Here is a 17,333-nt window from a genome sequence, read left to right on the forward strand (position 1 = left end):
TTGTTGATTGTTTTCAAGTTGTTTTATAAATTCCTTGTTTCTTTCTTTTTCTGTCTTTGTGGTTTGGTGAAATTCTGCGGTGTTGCCATTTGATTCCTTTCTCTTCTTCCTTTATATAATTGTTTTATATGAACTGTGAGTTTTATATTTTCATGATTTTTTGTGATAGTGAATATCGACCTTTCATTTTCACATTTAAGACCTCACTGAACATTTCCTATAGGGTTGCTCTAGTGGTGGCAAATTCCCTTAGTATTTGCTTGTCGGGGAAGGACTTTATCCTTAATTTATAAAGCTTACTTTGGCAGAATACAAAATTCTGGGCTGACAGTTTTTTTTTCTTTCAGCACTTTGAAAATGCCATCACATTTCTCTTCTAACCTGTAAGGTTTCTGTGAAAAGTCTTCTGTTAGTCTGAGGGGTTTCCTTTGTATATGACTCCATGCTTTTCTCTTGCTAATTTTAAAATCCTTTATTTCACTTTTATTTTAAACATTCTGAATATAACATGCTATAGTGATATCCTTTTTACAATGTATTTGCCTGAAGATTTCTGGGCCTCCTGCAAATGGATGTCTAACTCTCTTGACAGACTTGGGAAATTTTCATCAATTACTTTCTCAAATATGTTTTCTAAACTTTTTGATCTCTTTTCCCCCTTGGTAATATCAACAATTCATAAGTTTGGTCACTTTATGTACTCTCACATATCTCAAAGCCTTTGTTCATTCTTTTTATTCTTTTTTCCTTATTTTTGTCTGACTGGATTATTTCAAAAGACCTGTCTTCAAGTTCTGAGATTCTTTCTTCTGCTTGTTCTAGTCTATTATTGAAATTTTCTAATGTATTTTGTATTTCCTTCAATTAATTTTTTTAGTTTCAGAATTTCTGAATTGGCTTTTTTTTTTCTTCTTTTTGAGACAGGGTCTAATTCTGTCACTCAAGCTGAAGTGCAGTGGTGTGATCACAGCTCACTGCAGCCTTGACCTTCCAGGCTCAAGTAATCCTTCCACCTCAGCCTCCCTAGTAGCTGGGACCACAGGCACATGCTACCTTGCCCAGCTAACTTTTTATTTTTTGTAAATACAGGGTCTCACTATGTTGCGCAGGCTGGTCTCAAATTCCTGGACTCAAGCAATCCTCTGCCGGCCTCCCAAAGTGCTAGAATTACAGGCCTGAGCCACTGCACCTGGGCTTTGGCTTTTTTTTTAAAGATGTCTGTCTCCTTGGAAATTTCTTATTTATAGCCTAGATTGAGTTTTTAATTTCTTTGTGTTGGTTTTCAGATTTCTCTTGCATCTCATTGAGCCTCTTTAAGAATAACATTTTGAATTCTTTACCTGGCATTTCAAGGAATTCCTTTTGATTGGGATCTGTTGCTGGACAATTGTGGTCCTTTGGTAGCATCATATTTCCCTGCTTTTTCATGTTTCCTGTGTCCTTCCTTGGATTTCTGCACATCTGGTGTAGCAGTCACTTGTTCTAATTGTTTGAAATTGCTTTTGTAGGGGAGAATTTTCTCGGAGGAGATATATATATATATGTGTGTTGTTGATTAAGATACTTTGGCTTTGATACTGAGTGCCTGTGGTAGTGTGATCTTTGTATGAATTCCTCGGCAGGGCATAGGATCAGTGATCTCTATAATCACATCCTCAGTGACTTAGGGTACCATTATTAGTTGAGGTGGTGGTGAAGTTTAGCTGGAGATTTACATGCAAACTGAGCCAGTCTTTGGGCCCCAGTAGTGGCAACATAGAATGAGCAGCATAGAAGGTGGGAAGCCACTGTTGATCTCAGGTCATACTCCTTCCCAGCAACTCCCTCGGATCTCCCTGGAGAAGAGATGCTCCCTGGACCAGTGCCTCTCTGCCTGTCCTGCTCATTCCTCCAGCTCCTGCCTGCAAGCTCCCCGTAGCCACACTGTCCACAGAACACTTCCTGCAAGGTGTGAATGATGACCCAACAGTTTGTCCTCCCCTTCTTCAGCCTGCACAGAGCAGAGCCTCCCTGCCCAAAGGAATAAGCTGGACAAGTACCCCCTCCCAGTGTCTGCTCCTTCCCACCACCAGCTGAGCCCCTGCCCCTGTTGGGGAATAGGGCAAGCATTCACTCAGAATGCAAATACCCCGCAGCCTTTCATGCAGGGGGTGCAGAGGGTGAGTACAGATGAGAGGCCTGAGGAAGCTCTGCAACACCAGCCTCTGCCCTTGCCTGCAGTCATGGCCTCTCACTGTGCTTTGAATAAAATAACCTCCAAGGCCTCAGTGTGATCTACCCTGTCTCCCACTGTCCTCTCCTGACCCAGGAGACTTCAGCCCCTCAGCCTGCCTTCTCTGCCTTGGAACTCAAGCTCTGGGCTGTCCACAGGCTGCATTCTTGCCAGACTCTTCCACCTCCCCTGCTCTTTCCAAGTCTTCACCCTTTTCACCTACCAATCCTCATCTTAAAACACGTCTTTCTCAGCTGTGCATCTTCCTTTTTTTTTTTTTTTTTTTTTTGAGACAGAGTCTCGCTCTGTTGCCCACGCTAGAGTGCAGTGGCACCATCTCGGCTCACTGCAACCTTGGCCTTCTGGGTTCAAATGATTCTCCTGCCTCAGCCTCCCTAGTAGCTGGGACTACAGGCACGCACCACCGCACCTAGCTAATTTTTGTATTCTTAGTAAAGACCGGGATTTGCCATGTTGGCCAGGCTGCTCTCAAACTCTTGGCCTCAAGTGATCCACTTGCTTCAGCCTCCCAAAGTGCTGGGATTACAAGAGTAAGCCACTATGCGCGGCCAGCATATTTCTCTTTTTCTTTTTTTTTTTTTCAAGACACAGTCTTGCTTTGTTGCCCAAGGCTGGAGTGTAGTAGCGCAATCTTGGCTCACTGCAACCTTGGCCTCCTGGGTTTAAGCGATTCTCCTGCCTCAGCCTCCTGAGTAGCTGGGATTACAGGCATGTGCCTCCACATCCAGCTGTATTTTTTGTATTTTTGTTTTTATTTTTATTTTTTTGTGTATTTTTAGGAGGGGGGTTTCACCACATTGGCCAGGCTGATCTCAAACTCTTGACCTCAAGTGATCCACACGCCTCGGCTTCCCAAAGTATTGGGATTACAGGCATGAGCCACCATACCTGGCCCCTCAACTGCATCTTTCTGCAGTAAGCCCCTTGGTGTTTCCTTGCTCCTTCCCAAGAAAGCACAGATTGAAATTCATAATTTATATTTCTTTATACTTCTGCCTGCTTGCTCTCGTGCATGGACTCTCTCTCCCTCCCTCCCTCCCTCCCTCCCTCCCTCTCTTCCTCCCTCCCTCTCCCTCCCTTCCTCCCCCTCCCTGCCTCCCTGCCTCCCTGCCTCCCTCCCTGCCTCCCTGCCTCCCTCCCTGCCTCCCTCCCTGCCTCTCTCTCTCTCCCTCCCTCCCTGCCTCTCTCTCCCTCCCTGCCTCTCTCTCCCTCCCTCCCTGCCTCCCTCTCCCTCCCTCCCTCCCTGCCTCCCTCTCCCTCCCTCCCTCCCTGCTTCCCTCCCTCCCTCCCTCCCTGCTTCCCTCCCTCCCTGCTTCCCTCTCCACCTATATTTGATTTTTAATTGCCTGAAAGCAGGCATTATGGCTCTTATTCACCACTATATACGATACTTGGTACATCATAATCGTTTAATAAATACTTGGGCTTGAATTAATGCATGCATGAATGAATGCATTTCTCTTGGCTTTTCTGTCTGAGGGCACAATCTAAGCATGTGCATCACTGAATTTTAGGCTCCCTGAGACAGAAATGGAATCTGGTTCATCTTTGTATTTCCCCCAGGATCTAGCACAGATCTTGGCCCATAATGGTACAGAACCAAGGATCAAACCAAAAGGACATCAGTCCAATATGCCATGGCCACCTAAGACCTTATTAGGTCCAGTCCAGCACCCTGTGCCATGAGAGTCCCCAGGGGCCAACTATAGGAGGAAAGTTACTTGGTCTTAATTAAACAAAGATAATGTACATTCCAATGTGGCCTTAAAGCTAAGGCTGGTTCAGTCATTGACACCTTGACCCATATTCTGTTTTAACCCATTTCTATCCCATTCAGTCATTTTGTGGTAGGTCTACTGGACACTAGGTAGTGTGCCAGCACCTTATTACTCAAAATGTGGTCTGCAGACCAGCAGTCACCACCATCACCCAGGAGCTCATTAGAAATGCAGATTCTTCAATCTTACCCCAGACCTAGGGTCAGAATCTGTGGTCTAGCAAAATCCAGGTGATTTGCATGTACGTTGAAGTTTGAGAAGCACCAGGCTAGCAAGAGATAGACCTAGTTCTAGCCTCATGGAGCTTAAGTCAGACACTTGACAAATGGACAGCAGTGGCTATGTGTTGACTCAAAAGAGAGGATGCTATGGGAGCTTTAGATCACCAAAGAGATCAAAGCAGTTCTTGTAAGCCATCTTAAATGTTCTTCAGCTTTGTCCTGAGAGCAACAGAAAGCCTGGAGAAAGGGGTTTACAGCAAGAGTGGCCTGTCCCCACTTGAGGATAGCATTAACTTTTATTTATAGGTAGGAATAACCTTTGTAATTCATGAGTACATAATTACAATGAGACTTTCTTGTCTTAAGCCACACTTGAGTCTCTAAGGAGGTGGCCTCATCCTAGGTGAGCAGGTCAGTGTAGGATGCTGAAGTCCAGGCAGGTCTAAGCTCAGCCTTTGCCTGTCCGGAAGGAGTCCGCATCTGTTGGGTGCAACCTCACTCTAAACCCCTGTCCCCTCCTGCCATGTGGTCCTTCTGCTGGGAACTGTAGTACAGTGCTCCAGCAACAGAGATAGCCCTCCGTTTCCTCAGTTTCCAAATGTACATCAGAGATAGTCAACATTGAATTAGGGTTTTTAATCATGCCTGGCTCAGTTCTCCCAACAGCTTCCGGAAGCTAAGTGCGGAATTGTGATAAGACTACAGTCAGAGCTGGGTTCAAGTCCTAGCTCAACCACTTGCTTGCTGCATGACCTTGGGCAAGTGTTTTAACATCTCTGAACTTTTCTTCAACTGTGACTTCCTGCTACATAAGGATATTTTGAGGGCTGAATATAAAATGAGTGCTTTATTTATTAAACAAATATTTATTGAATACCTACTATGTATCAGCTCTGTAAACAGCCACGGGGTGATCCAACGGTGGGCAATTTTAGACAAGAATCCTGCCAACATGAAATGTATAAGTCCAGTGGAGATAAAATGTCATTCATTGGATAATCAAATAAATATTAAATGACAAATATAGTAATGCTTTGAAGTTGGGGAAGGAGACTCTAAGAGTAAAAGAGGGACCTAATCCAGCCTGGAAAATCAGGGAGGCTTCTCTGAAAAGGTAAGAATTTGTACGGTGTCTCTTTCTCAGGTGTTGTCTCTCCGCACCTCTTTCAGGTACCTGGAAGGAAACCACCTAACAGCCGTGCCCAGAGAGCTGTCCGCCCTCCGACACCTGACGCTTATGTAAGGAGCCCAGTATTGGGTGGGATGTTTATTTTTCCCTGCTGGGGTCGCTCAGGAAACTGAAGTGGATGGTAAAAGAGAACAGAGCTGATGCAAGTGGTAATTGAAAGATGCCTGTCTGCTTAGGACCAGAAGCCAGTCTACAAAGGGAAAGTGGGAGATCTTGCAGAATGAAAGGGCATTACCCTTGGGAAAGCAGGAGACCTACTGAGAAAAGGTGAAAGAACACCATCTCTCTGTGGGATGGATTCCTATAAACTCCTGAAACCAGCCTCTAGATAAGGATTTCTCAACCTCGGAACTGTGGACATTGGGGTTAATTATTGGTTGTTGGGAGGCTATCATAGACATTATAGGATGTTTAACAACATCTGTGGCCTCTACCCACTAGATGCCAGTAATACTTCCCCCAGTATTGACAACCAGAAATATCTCCAGTCATTGCCAAATGTCATTGAGGGAGCACAAGTGCCCCCAGTTGAGAACCACTGCTCTAAAGCAATGGTCCTCACCATCAGCTCATTAGAGGAATCACCTGAGCAGTTTTTTTTTTTAAGTTACTGGTGCTCAAGCCCATGCTAGATCAATTAAATCAGAATACCTGGGCATGGAACTCAGGCATCAGAGGATTTAAAAGCTCCCCAGGTGATTCTAATGTGCAGCTAACACTGCCACCGCTCTGGATGTTTATCCCCGCAGGGAAGCTCGAGGTTGCAGCTGGCAGAGGACTGCACCCCCACCAACCTCAGTCCCCCTAAGAGAGAACCTGATAAGATAGAGTAAATGAATGCCAGAAAAGAAGGGGGATAGAGGAACAGTGAAAAGAATTAATCAGGGGAAAAAAGTACTAAAACAAGGAGAGATTGTTATTATATGTATCATATTTTGTTGGTACAGTGAAATGGATGAATAGTCATGTAACTGAATGATTGACTAGCTGCATAAGTGAACAGATGGATAAATGAACGACAATTGCTTGAATGATTGAATAAGTGTTTGAATGGAAAATGACCATTTGGATGAATGAGTGGGTGGATGAGTGGGTGGATAAGTGGGTGGATGGATGGTGGGAGGGAGGAAGGGAGGGTGGGATGGATGGATGGGCAGGCAGGCAGGTGAGTGCGTGGGATAAATATGATAAATATGTGAGGGGTAGATGGGTGAGTGGGTGGGTGGGTAGATATATGGATGGATGGATGGATGGATGGATGGATGGATGGATGGATGGATGGATGGATGGATGGATGGGCAAGTGGATGGGTGAGTGGGAGAGTAGATAAATAGGCCAGCAGCGGGATGGATAGATGAGTGAGTGAATTAATGAATAGGTGGGTGGATGGGTGGATGGGTAGATGAGTGGGTGGATGGCAGGTATGTGTGATACTTGGGAATGGCCTCCTACAGATGCAACTAAGACAAAAGCGTGACCCCTCTGTTTTACTTTTCCTAGTGACCTGAGCAACAACAGCATCAGCATGCTGACCAATTACACCTTCAGTAACATGTCTCACCTCTCCACTCTGTGAGTACACTGAGATACTGTGTTTACCATGCCCATGGGCCTAGCAGTAGATGGTCACTCTTTCCCTCCCTCCCAGCAGGACTAGTTTATCTGCCCTAATGACCCTCAGGCCTATGGCGGCCCTAGCATAAGATACACCTTAATCATCAGAAGAAAGATAAAGTAGGAAGCCCTCCACTGTCCAGGCAGTTAGAGAAGAACTAGAACCTCATCGCTTCTGAAGAAGGCTGTCTTAGGAATACCTTTTGTGGTTTGTGAATTTTCTTTTTTTTTTTTTATTTTTTTCTTTTTTTTTTTTATTATACTTTAGGGTTTTAGGGTACATGTGCACAATGTGCAGGTTTGTTACATATGTATCCATGTGCCATGTTGATTTCCTGTACCCATTAACTCGTCATTTAGCATTAGGTGTATCTCCTAATGCTGTCCCTCCCCCCTCCCCCCACCCACAACAGTCCCCGGAGTGTGATGTTCCCCTTCCTGTGTCCATGAGTTCTCATTGTTCAATTCCCACCTATGAGTGAGAACATGGGGTGTTTGGTTTTTTGTCCTTGCGATAGTTTACTGAGAATGATGTTTTCCAGTTTCATCCATGTCCCTACAAAGGACACGAACTCATCATTTTTTATGGCTGCATAGTATTCCATGGTGTATATGTGCCACATTTTCTTAATCCAGTCTATCGTTGTTGGACATTTGGGTTGGTTCCAACTCTTTGCTATTGTGAATAGTGCCGCAATAAACATACGTGTGCATGTGTCTTTATAGCAGCATGATTTATAGTGCTTTGGGTATATACCCAGTAATGGGATGGCTGGGTCAAATGGTATTTCTAGTTCGAGATCCCTGAGGAATCGCCACACTGACTTCCACAATGGTTGAACTAGTTTACAGTCCCACCAACAGTGTAAAAGTGTTCCTATTTCTCCACATCCTCTCCAGCACCTGTTGTTTCCTGATTTTTTAATGATGGCCATTCTAACTGGTGTGAGATGGTATCTCATTGTGGTTTTGATTTGCATTTCTCTGATGGCCAGTGATGATGAGCATTTCTTCATGTGTTTTTTGGCTGCATAAATGTCTTCTTTTGAGAAGTGTCTGTTCATGTCCTCTGCCCACTTTTTGATGGGGTTGTTTGTTTTTTTCTTGTAAATTTGTTTGAGTTCATTGTAGATTCTGGATATTAGCCCTTTGTCAGATGAGTAGGTTGCAAAAATTTTCTCCCATTGTGTAGGTTGCCTGTTCACTCTGATGATAGTTTCTTTTGCTGTGCAGAAGCTCTTTAGTTTAATGAGATCCCATTTGTCGATTTTGGCTTTTGTTGCCATTGCTTTTGGTGTTTTAGACATGAAGTCCTTGCCCACGCCTATGTCCTGAATGGTATTGCCTAGGTTTTCTTGTAGGATTTTAATGGTTTTAGGTCTAACATATAAGTCTTTAATCCATCTTGAATTAATTTTTGTATAAGGTGTAAGGAAGGGATCCAGTTGCAGCTTTCTACATATGGCTAGCCAGTTTTCCCAGCACCATTTATTAAATAGGGAATCCTTTCCCCATTTCTTGTTTTTGTCAGGTTTGTCAAAGATCAGATAGTTGTAGCTATGCGGCATCATTTCTGAGGGCTCTGTTCTGTTCCATTGATCTATGTCTCTGTTGTGGTACCAGTACCATGCTGTTTTGGTTACTGTAGCCTTGTAGTAGAGTTTAAAGTCAGGTAGCGTGATGCCTCCAGCTTTGTTCTTTTGGCTTAGGATTGACTTGGCGATGCGGGCTCTTTTTTGGTTCCATATGAACTTTAAAGTAGTTTTTTCCAATTCTGTGAAGAAAGTCATTGGTAGCTTGATGGGGATGGCATTGAATCTATAAATTACCTTGGGCAGTATGGCCATTTTCACGATATTGATTCTTCCAACCCATGAGCATGGAATGTTCTTCCATTTGTTTGTATCCTCTTTTATTTCATTGAGCAGTGGTTTGTAGTTCTCCTTGAAGAGGTCTTTCACATCCCTTGTAAGTTGGATTCCTAGGTATTTTATTCTCTTTGAAGCAATTGTGAATGGGAGTTCACTCATGATTTGGCTCTCTGTTTGTCTGTTATTGGTGTACAAGAATACTTGTGATTTTTGTACATTAATTTTGTATCCTGAGACTTTGCTGAAGTTGCTAATCAGCTTAAGGAGATTTTGGGCTGAGACAGTGGGGTTTTCTAGATATACAATCATGTCATCTGCAAACAGGGACAATTTGACTTCCTCTTTTCCTAATTGAATACCCTTTATTTCCTTCTCCTGCCTGATTGCTCTGGCCAGAACTTCCAGCACTATGTTGAATAGGAGCGGTGAGAGAGGGCATCCCTGTCTTGTGCCAGTTTTCAGAGGGAATGCTTCCAGTTTTTGCCCATTCAGTATGATATTGGCTGTGGGTTTGTTGTAGATAGCTCTTATTATTTTGAGATACGTCCCATCAATACCTAATTTATTGAGAGTTTTTAGCATGAAGGGTTGTTGAATTTTGTCAAAGGCCTTTTCTGCATCTATTGAGATAATCATGTGGTTTTTGTCTTTGGTTCTGTTTATATGCTGGATTACATTGATTGATTTGCATATGTTGAACCAGCCTTGCATCCCAGGGATGAAGCCCACTTGATCATGGTGGATAAGCTTTTTGATGTGCTGCTGGATTTGGTTTGCCAGTATTTTATTGAGGATTTTTGCATCAATGTTCATCAAGGATATTGGTCTGAAATTCTCTTTTTTGGTTAAGTCTCTGCCAGGTTTTGGTATCAGGACGATGCTGGCTTCGTAAAATGTGTTAGGGAGGATTCCCTCTTTTTCTATCGATTGGAATAGTTTCAGAAGGAATGGTACCAGTTCCTCCTTGTACCTCTGGTAGAATTCAGCTGTGAATCCATCAGGTCCTGGACTCTTTTTGGTTGGTAAGCTATTGATTATTGCCACAATTTCAGAACCTGTTATTGGTCTATTCAGAGATTCAACTTCTTCCTGGTTTAGTCTTGGGAGGGTGTATTTGTCGAGGAATTTATCCATTTCTTCTAGATTTTCTAGTTTATTTGCATAGAGGTGTTTGTAGTATTCTCTGATGGTAGATTGTATTTCTGTGGGATCGGTGGTGATATCCCCTTTTTCGTTTTTTATTGCATCTATTTGATTCTTCTCTCTTTTCTTCTTTATTAGTCTTGCTAGCGGTCCATCAATTTTGTTGATCTTTTCAAAAAACCAGCTCCTGGATTCATTAATTTTTTGAAGGGTTTTTTGTGTCTCTATTTCCTTCAGTTCTGCTCTGATTTTAGTTATTTCTAGCCTTCTGCTAGCTTTTGAATGTGTTTGCTCTTGCTTTTCTAGTTCTTTTAATTGTGATGTTAGTGTGTCAATTTTGGATCTTTCCTGCTTTCTCTTGTGGGCATTTAGTGCTATAAATTTCCCTCTACACACTGCTTTGAACGTGTCCCAGAGATTCTGGTATGTTGTGTCTTTGTTCTCGTTGGTTTCAAAGAACATCTTTATTTCTGCCTTCATTTCATTATGTACCCAATAGTCATTCAGGAGCAGGTTGTTCAGTTTCCATGTAGATGAGCGGTTTTGAGTGAGTTTCTTAATCCTGAGTTCTAGTTTGATTGCACTGTGGTCTGAGAGACAGTTTGTTATAATTTCTGTTCTTTTACATTTGCTGAGGAGAGCTTTACTTCCAACTATGTGGTCAATTTTGGAATAGGTGTGGTGTGGTGCTGAAAAAAATGTATATTCTGTTGATTTGGGGTGGAGAGTTCTGTAGATGTCTATTAGGTCTACTTTATGTAGAGCTGAGTTCAATTCCTGGATATCCTTGTTAACTTTCTGTCTCGTTGATCTGTCTAATGCTGACAGTGGGGTGTTAAAATCTCCCATTATTATTGTGTGGGAGTTTAAGTCCCTTTGTAGGTCACTGAGGACTTGCTTTATGAATCTGGGTGCTCCTGTGTTGGGTGCATATATATTTAGGATAGTTAGCTCTTCTTGTTGAATTGATCCCTTTACCATTATGTAATGGCCTTCTTTGTCTCTTTTGATCTTTGTTGGTTTAAAGTCTATTTTATCAGAGACTAGGATTGCAACCCCTGCCTTTTTTTGATTTCCAGTTGCTTGATAGATCTTCCTCCATCCCTTTATTTTGAGTCTATGTGTGTCTCTGCACGTGAGATGGATTTCCTGAATACAGCACACTGATGGGTCCTGACTCCTTATCCAGTTTGCCAGTCTGTGTCTTTTGATTGGAGCATTTAGCCCATTTACGTTTAACATTAATATTGTTATGTGTGAATCTGATCCTGTCATTATGATGTTAGTTGGTTATTTTGCTCGTTAGTTGCTATAGTTTCTTCCTAGCCTCAATGGTCTTTACAATTTGGCATGTTTTTGCAGTGGCTGGTACCGGTTGTTCCTTTCCATGTTTAGTGCTTCCTTCAGGAGCTCTTTTAGGGCAGGCCTGGTGGTAACAAAATCACTCAGCGTTTGCTTATCTGTAAAGTATTTTATTTCTCCTTCACTTATGAAGCTTAGTTTGGCGAGATAGGAGATTCTGGGTTGAAAATTCTTTTCTTTAAGAATGGTGAATATCGGCCCCCACTCTCTTCTGGCTTGTAGAGTTTCTGCTGAGAGATCAGCTGTTAGTCTGATGGGCTTCCCTTTGTGGGTAACCCGACCTTTCTCTCTGGCTGCCCTTAACATTTTTTCCTTCATTTCAACTTTGGTGAATCTGACAATTATGTGTCTTGGAGTTGCCCTTCTCGAGGAGTATCTTTGTGGCGTTCTCTGTATTTCCTGAATCTGAATGCTGGCCTGCCTTGCTAGATTGGGGAAGTTCTCCTGGATAATATCTTGCAGAGTGTTTTCCAACTTGGTTCCATTCTCCCCATCATTTTCAGGTACACCAATCAGACGTAGGTTTGGTCTTTTCACATAGTCCCAAATTTCTTGGAGGCTTTGTTCATTTCTTTTTATTCTTTTTTCTCTAAACTTCCCTTCTCTCTTCATTTCATTCATTTCATCTTCCATCAGCGATACCCTTTCTTCCAGTTGATCGCATCTGCTACTGAGGCTTCTGCAATCTTCGCGTAGTTCTCGAAACTTGGCTTTCAGCTCCATCAGCTCCTTGAAGCCCTTCTCTCCATTGGTTATTCTAGTTATCCATTCTTCTAATTTTTTTTCAAAGTTTTTAACTTCTTTGCTATTGTTTTGAATTTCCTCTCGTAGCTCAGAGTAGTTTGATCGTCTGAAGCCTTCTTCTCTCAACTCATCAAAGTCATCCTCCATCCAGCTTTGTTCCGTTGCTGGTGAGGAACTGCGTTCTTTTGGAGGATGAGAGGTGCTCTGTTTTTTAGAGTTTCCAGTTTTTGTGCTCTGTCTTTTCCCCATCTTTGTGGTTTTATCTACTTTTTGTCTTTGATGATGGTGATGTACAGATGGGTTTTTGGTGTGGATGTCCTTTCTGTTTGTTAGTTTTCCTTCTACCAGACAGGACCCTCAGCTGCAGGTCTGTTGGAGTTTACTAGAGGTCCACTCCAGACCCTGTTTGGCTGGGTGTCAGCAGCGGTGGCTGCAGAGCAGCAGATTTTCGTGAGACCACAAATTCAGCTGTCTGATAGTTCCTCTGAAAGTTTTGTCTCAGAGGAGTACCCGGTTGAATGAGGTGTCAGTCTGTCCCTACTGGGGGGGTGCCTCCCAGTTAGGCTGCTCAGGGGTGAGGGACCCACTTTAGGAGGCAGTCTGTCCGTTCTCAGATCTCCAGCTGCATGCTGGGGGAACCACTACTCTCTTCAAAGCTGTCAGTCAGACAGGGACATTTAAGTCTGTGGAGGTTCTTGCTGAGTTTTTGGTTGTCTGTGCCCTGCCCCCAGAGGTGGAGCCTACAGAGGCAGGCAGGCCTCCTTGAGCTGTGGTGGGCTCCACCCAGTTCGAGCTTCCTGGCTGCTTTGTTTACCTAAGCAAGCCTGGGCAATGGCGGGCGCCCCTCCCCCAGCCTCGCTGCTGCCTTGCAGCTTGATCTCAGACTGCTGTGCTAGCAATCAGGGAGACTCCGTGGGCATAGAACCCTCCGAGCCAGGTGCGGGACACAATCTCCTAGTGTGCCGTTTTCCAGGCCCGTTGGAAAAGCGCAGTATTAGGATGGGACTGACCCGATATTCCAGGTGCCGTCTGTTTCCCCTTTCTTTGACTAGGAAAGGGAACTCCCTGACCCCTTGCGCTTCCCGAGTGAGGCAATGCCTTGCCCTGCTTCGGCTCGCGCACAGTGCGCTTCACCGACTGTCCTGCACCCACTGTTAGGCACTCCCTAGTGAAATGAAACCGGTACCTCAAGCAGAATTGCAGAAATCACCCGTCTTCTGTGTCGCTGGGGCTGGGAGCTGGAGACGGGAGCTGTTCCTATTCGGCCATCTTGGCTCCACCCCTCGGTTTGTGAATTTTCTTTCCCAGAAATGGTTTTCCTACACAATTATATTTTGTTCAGACCCATTTATTTCCCATTAGCTTTGCACATTGTGAGTACTCATCATTGGACAGGAGAGAGAGGTGATGAACAAGCTGGTTAGAAAGCCAGCCTGCCACAGAACTTGAGTAAACTGAGGAAATAAAGCCAGTGCACTTCCTGGATTGGTGAAGAGGTTTCTTGTCCCTTTATGGGATGTTCTGTCAATATATCAACATTAAAAAGATAAACCATTTACTTTGGTTCATAACGTAACAGTGCACCTATGCATGGTAGAGAATAGAAAGACACAACAGGGCATATGCCTCTTTTTCCACAGGATCCTGAGCTACAACCGACTGAGGTGCATCCCCGTCCACGCCTTCAACGGTCTGCGGTCCCTGCGAGTGCTGTGAGTACCCCAGCGTGCTGATTTTGACTTACACATTGCTGAGTGACAGCAGGAAGCAGACTAAGCACTCCCCTTCCCCGCTCTCCTTTGCCCAAAGCCCACTCCACCCCCAAACACACCTTCCTACCCAGCACCCTTATTTGCTCAGTGGAGTAGAGAGAGCTACCTTTGAGAGTCTGCCATTCCCAGGGTCCAGCCCACTACCACTGTGGAACCTTGAGCAAATCACTGAGCCCCTTCAACTTTCTGCTTCTTTATGTGTAAAATGGGATCAGTAGCACCTCCCTTGTGAGGATTAGGATATGCAATTGTATTCTACCCTCTAGTATTGAGCATAGCGTGTGGCCATAGCCACATTTCAATGATCATTCTGTTGACAGTTGTTTCCTCAGAGGGGCAATGCAGCATGGTGAACCTCTGCGTGGAAACAGCTCCTACCCCAGAGATCACAAGCTGGAAACCCAGGGGCCCCGTCCAGCTCACAGACAGCTATTAGTTAGCAGTTGTGGGGTTGGCTCATAGAGTGTCTTTTTAAAAACACAAAGCTTAATAAGCTGTCAACATTTAAATATCAGGAGATTTCTTCCACAAATCCCACTCTCTATATTCTTTTGGAAAATTGAGAGACCTGGCCATACCAGGGCCCTGCCTCTGCATTCCTGCATGGCTGAGCAGCCCTGCCCCTTTAAACAGAGTTGTGCAGGCTGCAGCCTCCACACCCGGCCCACTCTCCTCGCCTGCCTGGCCCTGTCCTACACATGGGTAGCTGAGTGTCTTCTCATCCATAAAATCAGATAATTATGGTAATTGCCTCACAGGGTCTTATGAGGATTAAATGAGATACTGTATATGAAGTACTTAGCACAGCTCTGGCACGGTAAATGCTTAACAAATATTCACTTGTTATTATTCTTATATCACAGCTTGCTAGGGCAGGAAGGCACCCCACCACCACCCCCAACCCTGGGCCTGATTAACACCTGATTTTTGTGCCTTCCCATCTTGCTTCTATTTTAGCACATTCCTTTGAATTCCTTTGGTCCTTTGAATATCACCCTTGAATGCTATTCATGAAAACAGAGATGCCAGATACTCTGCCCCCAAACCTGTCAACTTCCTGACTTTCTAGATCATTATTACTATAATAGTGATGAACATATTTTATGGGACAGTTTTCATCGTCTAACCTTTTGTAACACTGCTGTGAGACCAAGACAGTTCTGCCCATTTTAAACATGGAGAAACTGAGGCCCAGACTGCTGAAGTAACTGGCCAAGGTCTAGCAGTCAGGAGGTTGCAGAATCCAGCCTCCTGGGACCCGGGAGCCATTCCAGGGCTGAGCAGGAATCCACAAACAGCACCCAACAAGCTAGTCCATTTCAGAGCCTCCAGGCTGATGTGATTTATTGAGGCCCACAAAACACCGGTGTCAGCGACAACTCCCGCCACATGTCATCTGCGCTGTTATTAAAAATCAATTCTCTGGGGGCAAAGAAGTGCCCGCGCTGACAGTGTGCAATCTGTTATTGTCACTTATTTATTATCCACCTTCTCTGGGGAGTTTGAGAATGGAAACATCAGCATAACCATTTCCCTGTTTCCAGTTGAACACAGCAGGAGATGGGCTTGTATCACTGGCCAGGGCTGAAGCCGGACCTGCTCCCCCTTCCTTCTCCTACCATTCCCCCTCAATCCCAACCTATTGTCTTCCATCCCAGTCTAATAGTTCTGTGCGTGGGTTCACTGCCAGGAGGTGGGACCTGCCAATTTTAAGGAATCTGCATGCATCTGTTCATAATTAGAGTAGTGATGGTTGGGGCAACTCAATATGTAAGAGGGAGAGAAAATGTTTGCCTGTCCATCTGTCTGTCTTTTGGGGTGGTGGGGGTGATGGGGTGAACACCACCAGCCTGACCAGGGTTTTCTCTTTCCTCGGCATCTTGTTTGTCCCAGTCTGGCACTACTACTGCCATGAGTTCATCAGCGGTACACCTAACCATACGACACACTGGCACTTGCTTCTTGAAATACGAATTAGTAGGCTTGCCCCAGCATGGTGGCTCACACCTGTAATCCCAGCACTTTGGGAGGCCGAGGTGGGAGGATTGCTTGAGCCCAGGACTTCAAGACTAGCCTGGGCAACATGGTGAAACCCTGTCTCTACCAAAAAATTCAAAAAATTAGCCAGGCATAGTAACATGCGCCTGTAGTCCCAGCTACTTGGGAGGCGGAGGTGGGAGGATGGTTTGAGTCTGAGAGGCAGAGGTTGCAGTGAGCTGAGATCACGCCATTGCATTCCAGCCTGGGCAATAGAGCCAGACCCTGTCTCAAAAGAAAAAAAAAAAGAGAATTAATAGGCTTTTAGCATCATCATTTTAGAATCATGAGAACTTGTACATAAAAAGGGATCTTAGAGCACCTCAGTCCAACCATCTACCTCAGCAGGGAGCAACCATTTTCTGCCTGAGGGCCAATTCAGGAAAAGTAAAAATGTTTATGGGCTACATTTCTTTTGTGATATTTGTATCCTTTCTCCCACTAATTACACACCTAGGAATTTAGGTTAAAGAATCATCCAAAATGAGGGAAAGGTTCTGTGCATTAAAATCTTTGTTGTACTGTTATTTTTAACCTAAATTTTAAGTATTATCTACAAGGGCCACAGTGGGGAAATGTTTAAGGAAACCATGAGGCAACCAGTCAATTAAGTGCAATTATTAAAAGAGGCAAAGATGAAAACTAGATAGCAATGTGGGAAAGTGCTTATCGCATAGCGTTACATGGAGAAATAAACCTAACTTGTATATATGTTACAATTATAACTTGTAAACATTTGTACCTATGAAGAAAGACTGTAAGAGAGCAAATGAAAAAAAAATGTATAGATAATGTTTATATAAAGTCATTTCTATAACAAATGAAGGCAAAGTTGAAGATGAATGAAAACCAGGCATGGTGGCTCACGCCTGTAATCCCAGCACTTCGGGAGGCCAAGGCAGGTGGATCACCTGAAGTCAGGAGTTCAAGACCAGCCTGACCAATATGGTGAAACCCTGTCTCTACTAAAAATACAAAAATTAGCCGGGCATAGTGGTGTGTGCCTGTAGCCCCAGCTACTCAGGAGGCTGAGGTGGGAGGAACAATTGAGGCAGGCAGGTGGAGGCTGCAGTAAGCAGTGATTGAGCCACTGCGCTCCAGTCTGGGTAACACAGAGCAAGACCTTGTTTCAAAAGAAATAATAAATCAATAAAGATGAATGAAGATGGTAACATATTTACAACTTAGGGAGTTGGAAGAAAGACTGGCTTTTTAAAATCAGGAATTACATTCTCTGCAACTACATTTGAACATTTATATATTCTTTCCTCATTTCTGAGGGGTTTCATTCTTTTAGTTAAACTTTCAGAAATGACCAGAGACCCAGAGATGTTGGGTGTTTGCGGCAGGAAGAAGAATGAGCGTCAAG

General features: G+C 44.0%; 1 protein-coding gene across 4 annotated transcripts in view; it reads left to right on the forward strand.

Moving 5' to 3' along the window:
- Positions 1-17,333, forward strand: part of SLIT3 (slit guidance ligand 3) — a 653,573-nt gene that overhangs the window by 578,979 nt on the left and 57,261 nt on the right. For all 4 annotated transcript variants that reach the window (XM_055285296.1, XM_055285297.1, XM_055285294.2 and 1 more), the window contains 3 exons: positions 5,403-5,471; positions 6,922-6,993; positions 13,796-13,867. In XM_055285296.1, coding sequence (XP_055141271.1) covers positions 5,403-5,471; positions 6,922-6,993; positions 13,796-13,867 — 213 coding nt within the window. The remainder of the gene's footprint in view (positions 1-5,402; positions 5,472-6,921; positions 6,994-13,795; positions 13,868-17,333) is intronic.

The sequence above is a fragment of the Symphalangus syndactylus genome, chromosome 7, assembly GCF_028878055.3.
Source record: "Symphalangus syndactylus isolate Jambi chromosome 7, NHGRI_mSymSyn1-v2.1_pri, whole genome shotgun sequence".
NCBI lineage: Eukaryota > Metazoa > Chordata > Mammalia > Primates > Hylobatidae > Symphalangus > Symphalangus syndactylus.